At 42.1% G+C, this 15,559-nt stretch overlaps 1 protein-coding gene across 1 annotated transcript in view; it reads right to left on the reverse strand.

Annotated features, from left to right (window-relative positions):
- Window positions 1-15,559, reverse strand: part of colec12 (collectin sub-family member 12) — a 51,250-nt gene that overhangs the window by 1,836 nt on the left and 33,855 nt on the right. Inside the window, exons 3-8 of the mRNA XM_064332861.1 lie at window positions 12,046-12,168; window positions 3,312-3,398; window positions 1,858-2,901; window positions 1,257-1,745; window positions 705-841; window positions 44-153 (exon numbers count right to left, since the gene is read on the reverse strand). Of these exons, the coding sequence (XP_064188931.1) occupies window positions 44-153; window positions 705-841; window positions 1,257-1,745; window positions 1,858-2,901; window positions 3,312-3,398; window positions 12,046-12,168 (1,990 nt within the window). The remainder of the gene's footprint in view (window positions 1-43; window positions 154-704; window positions 842-1,256; window positions 1,746-1,857; window positions 2,902-3,311; window positions 3,399-12,045; window positions 12,169-15,559) is intronic.

Here is a 15,559-nt window from a genome sequence, read left to right on the forward strand (position 1 = left end):
GCAGCCAAACTGGTTAAGGAGCCGGAAAAGCATCAGGACTCACGTGAAGGTCGGCAGGCTTCCATCTACCCAGCGCCACACATTCTCCTCATCCTGGTCTGTTAGGCCCAGCCAGAAGAACCTCTTGCCAGCTATCTCATTCTGCAACCATTCCTGGGGAAGAAAAAAACAGCAAAACAAACACATAACAGGTTTATGGGCAGCTCTCTTTTTTGTGCTTCTCTTTGTTTATCCAAGAGCGTTCAGGCAGCCTGTCTGCACCACAGTCATAGGACATGTCAGTAAATTTTCCTTTAATTTTTAATGCACACATGTTTGCTTGAGTTATAGACAGTTAAGATACAGAAAATAGTGCAAAAATATATAATATATATGCCCGACACAAGTGCATTTATGTGATACGGTTGCGTCTGAACAAATAACTATTTTCTACACTACAAGCCTAAAGCAGAGAAACCAAATGGGGGTAAGTGGCTATATGGTTGATTCTGCAGCAGTATCCTGTGAAACACTGATCTGTCTAAACCTTCAAACAGGATGAAACCCACGCCAAGCTGCGGGCTACCAGTTTATAGTCATTAATGAAATAAGTCAGACTTATTGGGGTGAGCATCTTTTCTGCCTGAGCCACTCGAAAGCCCAATTTGTCCTGCTTTGGGCAACAGTAATAACAGGAAACCAGAAATAAAGCTAGCATAGTTTACCTGCTCTTCTGTATCATTGACAATGATCATTGATGACGACATTGCTTCACAGCTTTTCTTTGCCTCATCAAAATTGCGAGCCTCCGTTGAAAAGAAGTAGCATTTGTCTCTGAAGTTGATCCATTGTGGAGGGCATCCTGTAGAACAATGATACAATATAATAATAACTTCAACATTGAATCTGGGCCTTTTGAAATATTTGCATGAAATGCTATCTTTGAACTCAATGTCCACTTCAGGAATGCAGGGCAGAAGGCATAAACTTAACTTCTGCTTTAATCAAACTGGAGTGTATTTTTAAGCTAAAGGTAGAAGCCACAAGCAATATTGTTTTATCCACAAAAACAGATTTTTTGCTTATGCAGACAAAATATGAAGCCCCTAGGCAAGAGAGAACACCAAGCTACAGGAAGAAATACACATTTAATGGCTTGCCACAAGACCCAAGAGCTTGTTTTATTCCAAAGAAACTTCTAAAGTGCATGCACACAAAATACAAATCCACCTGAGACAAAAGCAGTTGAAGAAAGTTGAAAGAGTTAGCTTCTTCACCTGGAGTTTTGATGGTAGGGATAGCAGTTGCTCCCTGCAGAGATACCGGGGCTACAGGGGCAGGTGCTGGTTTGGCAGGGAGTCCTGGCGGTCCAGGTGGCCCGACAGGTCCCACAGGGCCCACTGGCCCCCGAGGCCCTTGCAATCCAGTGGCTCCAACTGCCCCTCGTGCACCAGGTGGCCCCGGCGGCCCCGGCGGCCCTGGTGGTCCATAAGCCCCAGGGACCCCTGCTGCACCAGGCTCCCCCTTGGCCCCTGGGGGTCCAGCTCTGCCCCCTGATCCGCGAGAGCCCTTTGGACCAGGACTGCCCCGAGATCCAGGCACACCTTTGAACCCTGGCACACCAGGAGGTCCAGCTGATCCCTTCTCCCCCCGGAGACCCTGTGGCCCCAGACTCCCCTTGTCTCCTTTCTCCCCTTTTTGGCCTGTCTGCCCCACCGGGCCCTGTGGTCCCTTGTCTCCCCGTGGACCCCTAGGACCAGGAGGACCTGAAACAGATAAGTATGTTCAGTCAATGTATTAACAATAACCAGTAGTCTTGTTGCTTTGTTTTGCCAAGAGTGGAAATGCACATGCAGTAGTGGCAAAGGATGGGCGCACCCTGTAAGATGGTGAAGTTGGTGATGAGCTGTGAATGCTTGCTGTCCACCAACTTCATCTCTTCCATGACGATGGACAGGCTGGTAACTTCCTTATCCAGCCGAGCAGCCAGGACGTCCTGCTGGGACCGCAGGAGATTGGCATCCCCACGCACGTCCACCATGGTGCTATTGAGGTTGAGCAGGTAGTCGGAGTGGCGGCCCACAGTCTCGGCGCAAGTGCGCAAGTCATTGAGGTTGGTGTTGATGGCACCCAGCAGCTGGGTGGTGAAGCTGATGTTGCCCGTGATGCGGTCGATGTCCTGCTCGGAGTGATCCAGCCGCAGCTCAAAGCTGTCGAACTTGGCCGAGGTGACGTTGTCATGGTCTCGCTGGGCGTCCATCAGCTCCCGCAGGCTCTGGTCATGCCCTTCCGTCAGCACCGAGGTGTTCTGGATCTGGCTGCTCAGGCTGGACAGTTGGGCGCTCATGTCCTCCAGGGACTCATTGTTGGCCTTGGCCAGGGCGGAGTTGTTTGCTGCCAGGGCCTGAAGGTTCTGCACCTTCTCCTTCAACCAGTCGGCGTCGGTGCGCGTCTGCCGCGCTGTCTGCTGCAGGCTCTGGAAGTCATTCTTGATCTTCTGGATGGCCTGGCTGGTGTCGTCCACAGACTTCTGCAGGGCACTGATGAGGCTCCTCTGCTGAGCCTGCGTGAGGTTAAGGCTGTTGATGCTCACCAGCGTCTGGCTCTGGTCCCTCACCTGGCCCTGGAGGTCGGCCTGCAGCCGCGTCGTGTCCTCCTGCAGGCCGCTGATGTAGCCACTGTAGTTGAGCAGGGTGCTGTTGACGCGGCGGATCATGTCCGAGTTATTGTCCAGCAGGCCCTGCAGAGTGCTCTGACTGCTCTGCATGCTCTCTCCAGCATCCTGCAGCTTGTCCAGGGCCACCTTGTTGCTGTGGGCCTTATTAGCAATGTCGCTCAGCTGTTTCTGCATCAGCTGGATGTTGGACTTGAAGGCCTGCATCTCGGTGGTGGCATTCTCTGATTTCTCCCCAGCTTGATTATCTTGACAGAAGGATGAAGACAAAAGCAAACATTCACATAATGGCTATGTATTTATGAGAGGATTAAATGCCTACAATTCTATAATAGCAGGAACGGACACTTTAAATTAGGAAATTCACTTGTCTATAATTAGATACAAGCCGTCCTGTTTGCTATATTGATGTGTCACAAATCTTGTACGACCATGTACATTAGCTGACGGCAGTGCAAGCATTTATAAAGATGTGTCATTTAAATTTACTATTCAATTTACCATTTCATTTGATTCAGCATCACATTTTCATACAGGACATGGCTCTGTTCTTCTTGGTTTATTTTAGAAGATAATAGATCTAATTAAGTTCTGCAGTTAAAGACAAATAGCACAGGACAGCATTACAGCACTGGATTGGCCATCTAGCGAAACTCACCAAGCTTCTTTAAGTCTGTCTCCACAGCTGAGATCTTGCCTCCATAGTCCACCATGCCCTCACTCACAGTTTCTACCCTTTGGACAACTGGAAAATACAAGTCAGAAGGAGAAAAAGAATTGAAATGAAACATAACACTTGATGATTTTACCTATACACACGTAGCTCATTTGAGCTGCTGCCATCAAGCCAGAAGTTTAAGTTTCCAGGGGCAAGTTAGTGATAAAATTTGTTTCAAAAGGTCTTATCTCCAATGTAGTGCCAGCTTTAAACACAAGCAAGAACTCAAGTATCAGAAAGTTTACAACATCATCTTCAGAATTTGGATGTGCATTGTGTAATGTCTTTGAGCCATTTTCTTAAGAACCAAAGTGGACAATGAAGCTTTTACATTACATTACATTACATTCATTTGGCAGACGCTTTTATCCAAAGCGACATACAAAAAAAGTGCATTTTCATGATCGTAGACAACTGCTGAACACGAGTTCAGTAAACTTTTGAACTGAACTGAATGATTTTTTTACTAAGGATGACTAGTGCGTGTGCAGTGAGATGAGGCTTCTGTGACTGGCGTTTCACACTCAGGATGATATAGCTCTCCCATGAGTGCAAAGGTCAGGAGTACAAAAGGTCCCGCTCTGCCATTTGCAGGAAGGAAGGCGTGATGCTAACAGTTCGAATTTGGGCGCCCATCGGACTGGCTCTGTCACTACATATGTCAGCCTGATGACCCATTTAATTCATGGCTGCCGTGCCGTCTGGGGCGAGGTCCCTCTGGGTAGACACAGGGGGGCACAAAGGCCAGAGGGAGGCATGCCGAGGGATGCTGAGAGACAGGAAGTGAACCAGTGGGGTCCTGGGTAATAAATAAAACAAAAAGATGAAAGGGAACCCAACATGGGCAGACACTGTGTCAGGGAGGGTCTTCACACCCCCGTCGAAGACGGAGTCCTTCATTTCCTCTGGAATGTGGCTAGGGATTCTGGGGAACCTCTGTCCCGGTCCCCATCATAGACCAGCATCTTAAATGTGTCCATGGTTCCTCTGGCTGGTCACATATGCACTGCAGTGCCTGACCCCCCAGTGCCTCAAACCCACCACCCCCCCGCCCCCCACCCCACCCCACCCCACCCCCCCCGCCCAATCCCTTTGGAGGTTGCCATTGATCTGTGCCTCATTTTGTCAAAAGAAGTCTCCGGCATGTTTCTGCCCATCTGTGATCTATCTCTATGGTTACTTAAAGAACATTCTTGTGAGACTGTAGCAACAACACATCCTGTTACTACCAACCAAAAGCACTGCAAATACCAACTCTTCCGGTGGTCGAACCCAAAAAACCTGAACAGCGTCACTGAAAAAATGACCCGTTTTTGAGCTTGTTTAGGTATACTTCTCTTTGCACTGCAAATGTATACTCCGAATGATGCTGTAATTGTCTGTCTGTTTTTAAGGACAGGATCCAGATGAGTTTATAATGTTAAGTGCAACATCATTAAAAAAGCAAACAAATGGAAAACTATGTGACTTCAAATGCACGCTCTGCAATACGGGCAATGTGCAGAGGAGGGTTAGGAGCTCTCTGATTACATGAAACAAACAGGAGGAACAGTAATTAACTTACCATAGCAGTAGGACTAAAATTAATCTAACTAGAAATAAGAGATGTTTTTTTCAAGGGCTAAATCAACAATGAGTCATTCTTGAACCACAAAGAATGACTGTTTGCTCGCACATAATGGAAGGTTGTGGGTGCTTCAAATCTTTCAAATTTACTGCATGTAATTTATTTTTGTTGTTGTTATTCAGTGCGCCTATAAGAAGTGAAGGCCTGATTCAGCAAGTACACACCAACTGTTGTGTCTTACCAAAACTCCAAGCAGAACATTTTCACCATTAAACAATTGGATCTCAACTCCAGTGAGAAAATATAATTTCTGCTCACAAAATAACAGCTCATGTAAGTTCTGCCATGGGCTTCACCAACAACTGCCCATCTTTCCATTCTGGTTTTCCAAAAATACAGATCCCATTGTTCCTCCTCAGTATTTAGTCTAGGAAAGATCCCGTTCTGAAAATCTGGCAGGATGCTATCAAGTCAGCTGTATGAAAGTAAAAGCTTTTTTTAATACTGAAGGTTGTCCTGTGGCTGGCCCAGGCCAGGTTAGCGGGATTTGTGGACTCAGCTCCTGGCCTCGCTACTGAGGCTGTAGGACCACTGTGATGCAGCTCATTGTTCCAGTCAGCGGGGAGAGGCTTATTCTGGCCACTGGCGCTCACAGACGTTCAGCGGGCAGACGCCACAGAGTGGGTGTGAAAGCTGATGAACGCGTCGCCCTCCGGTCCCAACAACGCTCTTTTTGTTAAGGCTCCGAGCCCTTTCAGCCAAAAATAACAGTGCTGCTGATGAGCATGTTTTTGTGTGTGTGTGTGTGTGTATGTGGTAACTTATGATTTCAAACCATTAAAATGTGTGTTTCTCATGTGTGTGTGCCCCAAGTGTGATTGCAATTCAAAATCTGTAAAAGGGATAATTTCAGTTAACTCTAAAGCAGCTTGTACAACAATTTTTTCCAGAGGCTGTATATATGGTCAGATTCATTTTATAGTGTCTATTCACAATTATTTGAATAAATATCTGTTTCTACAACATGCCGGTTACCCATTTATTTTGGTGCAGTGGTCTCAAAAATAAAAATTCAACATATTTTTTGAAGAATAATAGGGTTACATCCATCTGTATAACCTCTAGAGGCAAAACCTCATTCTTCAAGCTGCTTTGGAGTTTTCTGAAGTGTAAATAACCTAGATATCCTCCATAGCACAACAAACTGTCTGGGCCAGAGGAAAACAAAAGGTGAAACTGAATATCCATAAACCCCAAAAAATCCATTAAACACCACTGTGCTGTGTCTACAAGAGCAAAGTTTCACACAGACTTTGGGACTCCCCATCTCCATATTCCGACAAAACTTTTGCTGGAAGGTCAGCATACTTAGAACTGGATTTAGGTATGAACTCTCCAATAAAGTACACAGAGCACTGATATTCTGACATGTACAGGATATGGAGAGAGAAGGAGGATCAGCTCCTGATGCTGTGAGGTGCCCTTCCCCCCACACTGACACACATTTTAAATGTATTTCTCCTTCCTGTGGCAGCTGTGCTTAGCTTATCAGTGTATCAGTGGCATGGGCCTTTGTGATATTCAAAACACTTGAAAAACATGCAAGGGATTTGATGTTATTATTCCAGGCCGGGGCCAGTGGAACCAAAAGAAACCTCAATATTGTGCAGCGGGAAAAAAACAAAACACACATATCCATTTCAAAGGCATGTAGACGAGTGTCAGGGAGCCGAGACTGAACAAGAAAACCATCTGGGTACTTCCACCCTCTCTTAGTATGCACGCGGGTATTACGGCTTGTGTGAGTGGACTATTTTTAAACATGGCTTATTTGCTTCGTCCTTCTCTTTGAGCCTTGTGATAACAGATTAGGGAAATTATCCAAGGGGCCAGTGTAAGATGCAGCCTGCCTGCTGATTGCTCAAAACGGATGATCGTAATAATAATAATGGCGGTAGTGTTTTAGCCTTGATGTATCTGATCTTTGAGCTTATCTTAATTTCTCTGAAGCGAAGTAGCTTTATCAGCTTTACCCCCTTGGAGCAGGGTACCCATCATGGCACCATTACATCGATCCCACTTTTGAAAGATAATGAGTGGCCAATACAAGATGACTCTATATCACTGTAAATCTATGGTATGACTCCAAACTTTACCAGTGTACCTATATAACTCTTTAATCTTTTTTTTCTTTTTTTTTTTTTAAATCAGCTCAAGGAATGACACCTTATTTCATTTTACCCCAAACTCAAGCCCTCGACGTTTGATCCAGGGGTGTGCCCCAAAATAATTAAATTGATTTTTAAGGAATGGTGAAACATGCCGTAATATCCTGTCCATGCTTGAAGAAAAGCAGAATATGTTGTATGAATGCATATTAATAATGTGACTGAGGGGACTGAAATGAGTGGTTTTGTAACTGCTGGGGTCTGAGTGTCAGGGAGGCCACATGTTTGGGGGATTTACTGTATCACCTCATCTCCTTTGGACCAATTAGGAAACGGAAAAGCAAACACAAAAATTCTAGAAATGTCTGAAATCCTGAGTATGTTCTACTGTTTGAAATAGTAACATATCTCGTAAATGTTGTCACAAATGTTTACAATTAAAAGCGTCCCAAGAACACGCAGATGTTCCAATGTTAAGAGAATTGGGTAACTAAACAATGGGAAGAGAAACTGCATTTAGGGAAGCATTATATTTGTGGAAATAGGAAGTATCTAAAGCTGTCTACTCCATTTTCCCTGACATATCAAAATTCTGAGGAATGCACGAGGAACAGTTCATCTGAAATAAATGCTGTTTAGCAATTCTCTCTGACAGAAATGGGACAGGGGCTGATTCTGTAGCACAAGACATTCGCAATATAAAAATGTCTCAAAACCAAGTCACCTTTCAAGAGATCTCATCGCATCGTATGACTCACCTCCACACAAACACACACACACACACACACACACACATACACGCACACACACAAAGTTACATCCTTGGCCTCTTCTTACACACTTTGGCACTTAACCCCTCCCGCTCACTTTATGACAGGTGGCTCCTCCCCCTCCTCCTGGCCAGCTGCTCCACAGCTGTGCAGCTTGAGTGGCATTTCTCTGGACACACACAGCTTTTGTGCCACTGTTTATTTTTGCTCATCTACTGTTTATATGTCATAATCTAACAGAGAATCCCATGTAAACAGCTAGAGTGGAGAAAAAGGTAGACATGAATAAAATACAAATGACATGAATGCTACAGGACTGATGATTGCTCATGTGAGGTGGTGCTTCATTAAAAGACCTATATATGAGTCACTTATAAAATCCAGCATATGCAGCAAGCAATACAATTTAATATACACAAATATCCATCCTTCCATCCATTATCGATACCCGCTTATCCTGGTCAGGATTATGGGGTGCTGGAGCCTATCCTACCATACATTGGGCGAGAGGCAGGAATACACCAGAGACAGGTAGCCATATACACAAATATGTTCTACATATATTACACTAAATTATTGTCACTTTAATTCATGTTACTATGTACACATCCAATCTATATACATATATACATACATGCATACATACATACATGCATGCATACATACATACATAAAAAAATATAATAAAAGAGCAGGCTTTGCACTCTAACCTCAGTACAGTGCATACAAAGTTGCATAAGCAGTTATACTTTGTGTATTTCCTACAACATTCAGTACCTTTAGTGTATTTTTGAACATACTGAGACGTGTGATTTATACCGGATTGGATTACCATGCCGACACATATTAATGATGTTTTTGAACAGGGAAGCAGAGGCTTTCCCTCTTTCTCCCCTGTTCTGTGTCCAGGAACTGCTCAGGCCAGGAGCAACAGCTGTGTGTAAGGGGAGGCAGACCACAGTGTCCTTGGACCACGTTAGTCAAAGCAATGTTCAAGGCAACTCTCACTTTGATGGAAACTAAATAAAGCATAAATCAAGCTAAAAAAAATCTGGAATCATATTATGGAATCTCTGAATTCCCGAGTGCAGAATATTGGATGGTGTGTAGCAAGCCATGGAGGTAACGGGGCAGGGGTGGGAATTGGGCGGGGGGGTGGATGGGGTTGAGGTAGAATTTGCAGTGGTTACTTTGCGCTTGGTGCATAATGTATATGTACATAAGTACCGAGTCGTTCTACAGACAAGAATCATACGGCCACATCTGCACATGTGGGTTGGACCTGTGGTTGCCAGGACAGCAAATTGCTACCAACCCATAAAATCCCTGTTAGAGTGGGTTCTGCAAGACTTGTTGTTAGTTCACTCCTCATCTGGTAGAAATTAGGGTGGTATGAAAGAGCACAGGAAGAGAGTGGAACGGGTATATATACCTCTATTGCTCTATACACCATACGCACTAAACCTGAAAACTTGTGAAAAACACCATAGTGTAGTTTAAAAGCAGGTCATTAGGAGTCACGCAGGGAAAAAAAAGATTGAAAAGCAGAGGGGGAAAAACCACAAGGATATTACTTTGACAGTCGAAGAGACATATGGGAATGTTTAATAGAATCCTACAAGAACACTCTGGGATTGTCCATCTAACCAAACTTCAGGTTCAGTCTCTGAACTGAAAAAAATAATAAAATCAGTGGGCACGATGAGCACCAGGAAGTTTCCATAGCAAGCCGGGGGTGCATTCCAGGAAGTGGGAGTCTGGAAAGGGGCTTCTGTAGAAGGGCGGGGTGGCGGGGTAAGTGTACAGTGAGCCCGAGGGACGATAACCGAGGGGGCCTAATACTGTCAAGGAATGGCAGCACATGAAAGGGACAGGAGGAGAGAGGACTGACACACTCTGCTAAAGTCGAGCTTCGGGAAACGTGGCAAGACCTGCAACGTGTTCCTGTTTTTTAAAGTGTGCGATTTCACAGCTGTGTGACCGGTCAGAGTTTCCAGGCTGTTTTTTAAAGAAAATTTTAACCGCACTTAATTAGTGAGAAACAGACATTTTTATTCATTTTCATTTATGTAATGCTGGTGCAACTCTTTGGGACCAATATTAAAAAAGGGGGGAAATAAAAACGCAAACACACCTCCAACAGACATCATTATGATATGGAGTTGGACAAACAACAGTTCATTTTTCCTGGCAGGATATTAGAGTCCAAACAAACACTGTATACCTTCCTAGCAACAATATCAGCCGCACTGCCAAACTCATCCTTGTTTGCTTAAATTTATGTTAAATGTTTGAAAGTTAGGAAGGCACAGAAAGCAAATATTTTATTATGGTTACTAGAAAAACAGAATTTTGCAATACTTCCTGTCTCTGTGAAATTACCAAGCTGGTTTGTATCAGACACTAGAACATTACCAGGAACTCTAGGCAACAGTCAGCCTGATATATGTTATGTGGATATAGTCTAAACATGCACTAAAGTCTATCCAGTGGAACATTCTGTCGAAAGGAAATTCTTACAGAACTACTGGCACTTTGATATCCTAACTATTTGTGGATTAACTGTACTGTTTGTACATTTTTATTAGGCCGTTATACAGTATTATCAAAATGATGAATGTTTTGTTCATGAAAATATACAATTGCATAAATGAAACACAAAAAAAAACTGTTCACCGTAAGCATGAATCTGTGTTTTATCTGTTTTTACTGTGATTTTACTCATGCTGATTTCGCTAGGCAGTGAATGACTAGTAATTTAGAAAAGACTGGCGTTAAAAATGAGAGTGTATCCAACTTTAGCAGTCTGAAACTTGCGCCCGAAGTGTTCACCCTCAGCAAATTTCCAACCTGCAGTACGATCCACTGGCAAACCAACCCATCATCATGGAGACAATTATTATCATAACATTATCATTATACCATTATTATAATGAGGGGTTTATGCTGTCACTCAATACATAATTTGTGCATTTAACATCAACTTTGACCGTCCATTTTCAATTATGCAGAACAGTTATGTGCAGTTCTTTCTCCAAGGTATCATCAAAGATCCCAGAGAAAACTGCATCATAACAGTTAGGTGCTGATGAAATGACACTCATTATTTTTGCCCACCCAAGCTCCTTAATTTGTGCTTAGCATACCTTGTACTAAATGGCATACAGACTAGACTTCTTTGCTACAGTGAACAAATGCCCGTTCAACGAGAAGTATTGGTCTTAACATGGTACTCACACAAATAAAATCAATATTACCATTCCATTATTATCCTACAATTAGCTAAAATCCATGCAATAGTAAAATTCTCAATAGGTCTCATTATCTCCGCCAGGCGAGAGCCTGCAGGGGATTATGCGTTTGGTCGCGTGTGTCTGTTTGTTTGTGTCTGCAACTAATCTTGCATACTACTGGGCCGATCAGCCTAATACTTGTTGTGCACGCTCACAGCAGCCCAAGGACCTGAATTCTCAAATATTTTGTAAATCGGTTAACGACAAGTATTTTATTTGAAGTAATTTCCATCATTGTCCATTGAAATACATTGAGTGCTAACTCACTCCTCCTAACCGGCCGGTAGGGGCCGCAAGTGATCAACAACTGCTGGAGGGAAAGACCAGCGATGTAAAATTTCAATTTCAACATTAAAATGCCAACAAAATAATCCGCCAACTAACGGGGTATGTTAATGTTTGAATCTGCCGGTCTTTTGGAATTGTTCCTGTCCAGATTTGAAACGAAAGTGCCAGACTATAATGTCAATGTTAGCTCTGTCTAACACATCATGGTTGATATGAATGAAATTAGCTAACATGTCACCACCTTTAGCACTATTTCACTGAATCGGCATTGTTGGGATTTTCAGTGGCACATGGTAAAAACTTTTATATTGTATTTGTCTGGTTGCATTGATTGTGTAGCCTCTATTATTGCATCAGCAAAGCTAACATGCCTGGCGGAGGTCTGCACTCTACTGAGTGCACTCTTCTAGTTCCTAATAGGTCTGCTTTGAAACTAGAATTAAGAGAAGAACACCTTTTGAGATATGATAATTCAGTATTATTCTGGGACATACTCTTGAGGACAGTATATCCATGACTCAACCATATATATATATATATATATATATATATAAGAACTATAAAAGGAACAAACAAGATAGTACTTACCTTTATATCCAAGAATGGCTACTGCTATAGTTAACAAGGCACACAGAACATACAGCAGTACAATGGCTGCTTTCAATGCCCAGTCATTCTTGCACTTGGTGCACTGCGTTCCCTCTTGAATTCCTGCAAAATGCAAACAAACAAAAAACAACAACCAATAAGTACCACTAGCTGTACTGCTTCAGCTGTCATCAAAGTATTTCAAACAAACCACATTTACACTGGTTACATACAACTGACAGGAACACTTAAGTTGAGATGGGACTGCATGCACGGTTATAACCTATAAAAACTATGAAACTTGACAAAAGCCTACATAAAACTTATGACCTGATGATAACAATAACATAAGGTTAAGAAGCATATAATGACAGGCATTGTAACACTAATGATGTAATATCATGTCATGTAATATGACAACCATTTGGTATATGCTGGTTATAATATCCATGTGTGCTTATGACAGTGTTAATGAGGCACATATTAAGGTATTTTAAATACTACAGAAGACCCACTTCAAGTGTTACCCAAATGACATACAGTATCTGTCGGCAGTGAGATCATTAGAAAAATATTATGTAAATTAAATAAAGACAGCATAAGATGAAACTTATGCAACAGAAAAAATCACTAAGCTATGAAAAAAAAGGCAGGGGGACGTGCCCTGAACCCAGGGGGACATGAACGTAATACAGTGGTGATATGTGATAATGCATATCACAAAGTATTCCGCTGTGACTGAAGTCATAAAAGGCAAACATCACCATTCTGCCAGAAACCTATATAAATCACTTTTCCACAAGTATAGTCTATGAAAGGTTCAGCACTCTGTGTGCTGAGGTTAAACATAGCTTCTGCAACATAATCTTCACTTGGCTGCAGTTATGACCACTGGGGCCTCTTCTCAAGGTTAACTCAAGTTTATGTCCATGAAAAAGATGAAGATCCATCCAATTGTTACACAGAGAATAAAGGCCATGGAGTATCCTGTAATTGTCCAAAATCAAACATCAGCAGTTTAATTTTCTTTTGAAGATGCTTTCCCTACAAAGTCTTTTTTTTATTTATTTTTATTTTTTAAATAGCATTCAAAACAGAAACCTACCACCCACATCAATATGAATATAAAATGTTCCAAGACAGTTCTTTGTGGTTAAAATGAAAACATATGACATGGTATGATTCTGTGGTCCCAAAAAGCCCTCCAACCCCATCTCACAATCTGGAGCACCTCACGTACGTTTCGGCAATGATAACCCCAACAGTGGAGAGAAAATGGAGAACACACACTGCTTAGTCAGCTATGTTAGCTGACCATGGTCTTTAATGGTCCCTGTGCTAGTTTAATTATCCATACTGGACCACACATTCAATGAATCTCTCAGTTAGTGATGGAACCCATGCATATTTATAATACAGGTGCATCAGCTGAAGTCTACGATTTCTAAGAGCTGTGGGTTTATATTGGATGTTTAAATGTTAAAAGTGAATTTCAATGCAAGTCAAATACATTACTTAATTCCATGTCCACCTCTTCATTCCTGTTTTCTTGTTTGACAGATTTAGACATCCCTAAAAATGTTTTTAAACATTCCTGCTAAAATTGGACAGTGGGAAACACAAAATATAAAGCACTGAAGTACACTGGAAAAACTGTAAATTTTCAGCAGTTTTGCTTCTAGCCATTTCACTTCTGGATTCAATCAAAACCATCAAAAAAAGGGGCTAATAAAAAGGAAGTAGAAAATGTTTTTGTTGGATTCAAGCAACTCTAATTTAAGCTCAAGTTAAAAGGCTGCAGAGAAGCAGGTCAAGGTGTGGCTAACTGGTATTCTTGAGATTATTTTACTGTGACTTAAACTGTATCTCTTCACTTTTCAGTCACATGAGCCGGACTATCCTCAAAACACATTGTAGAAGAAGAAGATACACTAAGGTCTCAATTCATTTGATTCTAGAAAGCATTTATTGTACATATTCTTGTTATATACTACATGGCCAAAAGTATGTGGACACCTGACATTCAACATCTCATCCATAATTATGGGCATTAATATGGAGTTGTTCCACCCTTTGCTGTTATAACAACCTCCACTCTCCTGGGAAGGCTTTATACTAGATGTTGGAGCATTGCTGCAGGGATTTGCTTCCATTCAGCCAGAAGAGCATTAGTGAGGTTGGGACTGATTGGGTGATTAGGCCTGGCTGTCAGCTAGCTTTCCAATTGATCACAAAGGTGTTGGATGGGGTTGAAGTCAGGGCTCTGCATAGGCCAATCAAGTTCTTCCACACTATTCTCAACAAAATAATTTCTATTTGGACCTCACAGTGTGCCCGGGGACATTGTTATGCTAAAACAGGAAAGAGCCTTCCCCAAACCGTTGGGGAAGCACAAAACCTTCACTGGAACTAAGGGGCTAAGCCAAAACCATTAAAAACAGCCCCAGACAATGGGGCGTGATATGACAATACATTTTTGCTTTGTAAATGAGCTAACTTTGTAACTGAGTTCTAAACTTTCCACCCACTCAGCATGCACCAAATTTTCAACCTGAACAGGTCATGGGTAAAGCGGTTTTAATTACAGATGTTTATTATGTATAATATTTATTTATTTCAATAATGTTTTGATCCAGAGTGACTTCATGGAAAGGTACATACAATTCTGTAAGAACAAGCCAATAGATACAGAATCAAAGAATACATCAGTGATAAGCTAAGAATAGTGCCATGATAGTTAAATAACCATAACTGAATGTCAGAGGTTGGACCTGGTTCATCAAGTTCTCATGACAGACAGATGTAGGGAGGATCTATGTCCTCGATTACTCACAGGACTTGACAAGCACCCAGATATTGCATCTGATATGCAAAATCTAATAGGAAGCAATCTATTGTTTCCATCATTCGGTCAAGAAATGTTTTAATTGGCTGTAAGCAGAACTTCCTGTGTCATAACACTATGTCTTCAGAAAAACTTTTTTTTCTAATACAGAGGCAGATTAATCTGAGAATGTTTGTTTTTCTTTGTTTAAATGGCACGTTCCCTGAGATTAATTTTCAGCTGAACCCAGGGATCAGGGTATACAGGAACCATGTCTTCCCATGCACCGTGATTGTAACAAAGATAATGAATATTTACGTATTTAAAAATAAAACAAGTTTTTGTTACCACCCATGGGAGCGCAGAAATATTTCAGAAAATTACAATTATATTAAGCTGTAAGAGAATTGGAATTTTGTATTTTGTTTGAGCGGTATTACTTGTCAGTAAAACTCCTTATACTTGCCAATGTAAGAGGAATGGTTAGACAGACACCAACTGACTCCAGCTGAGTTATCACAGTTCAAAATGCAACTGTCTCTATGGAATTGACATCTTTCTCTCCTACAAGCCTAAAATATCTTTCACTCTAATTCAGCATGAGGTAAGACATCAGGCCATGGGCCAGGCCAAACTGAAGAGATCCCATGATAATTCAGTCAGGCTCAACAAATAAAGTTTTCCAGCTCA

This window comes from Anguilla rostrata, chromosome 4 (assembly GCF_018555375.3).
Source record: "Anguilla rostrata isolate EN2019 chromosome 4, ASM1855537v3, whole genome shotgun sequence".
Classification (NCBI taxonomy): domain Eukaryota; kingdom Metazoa; phylum Chordata; class Actinopteri; order Anguilliformes; family Anguillidae; genus Anguilla; species Anguilla rostrata.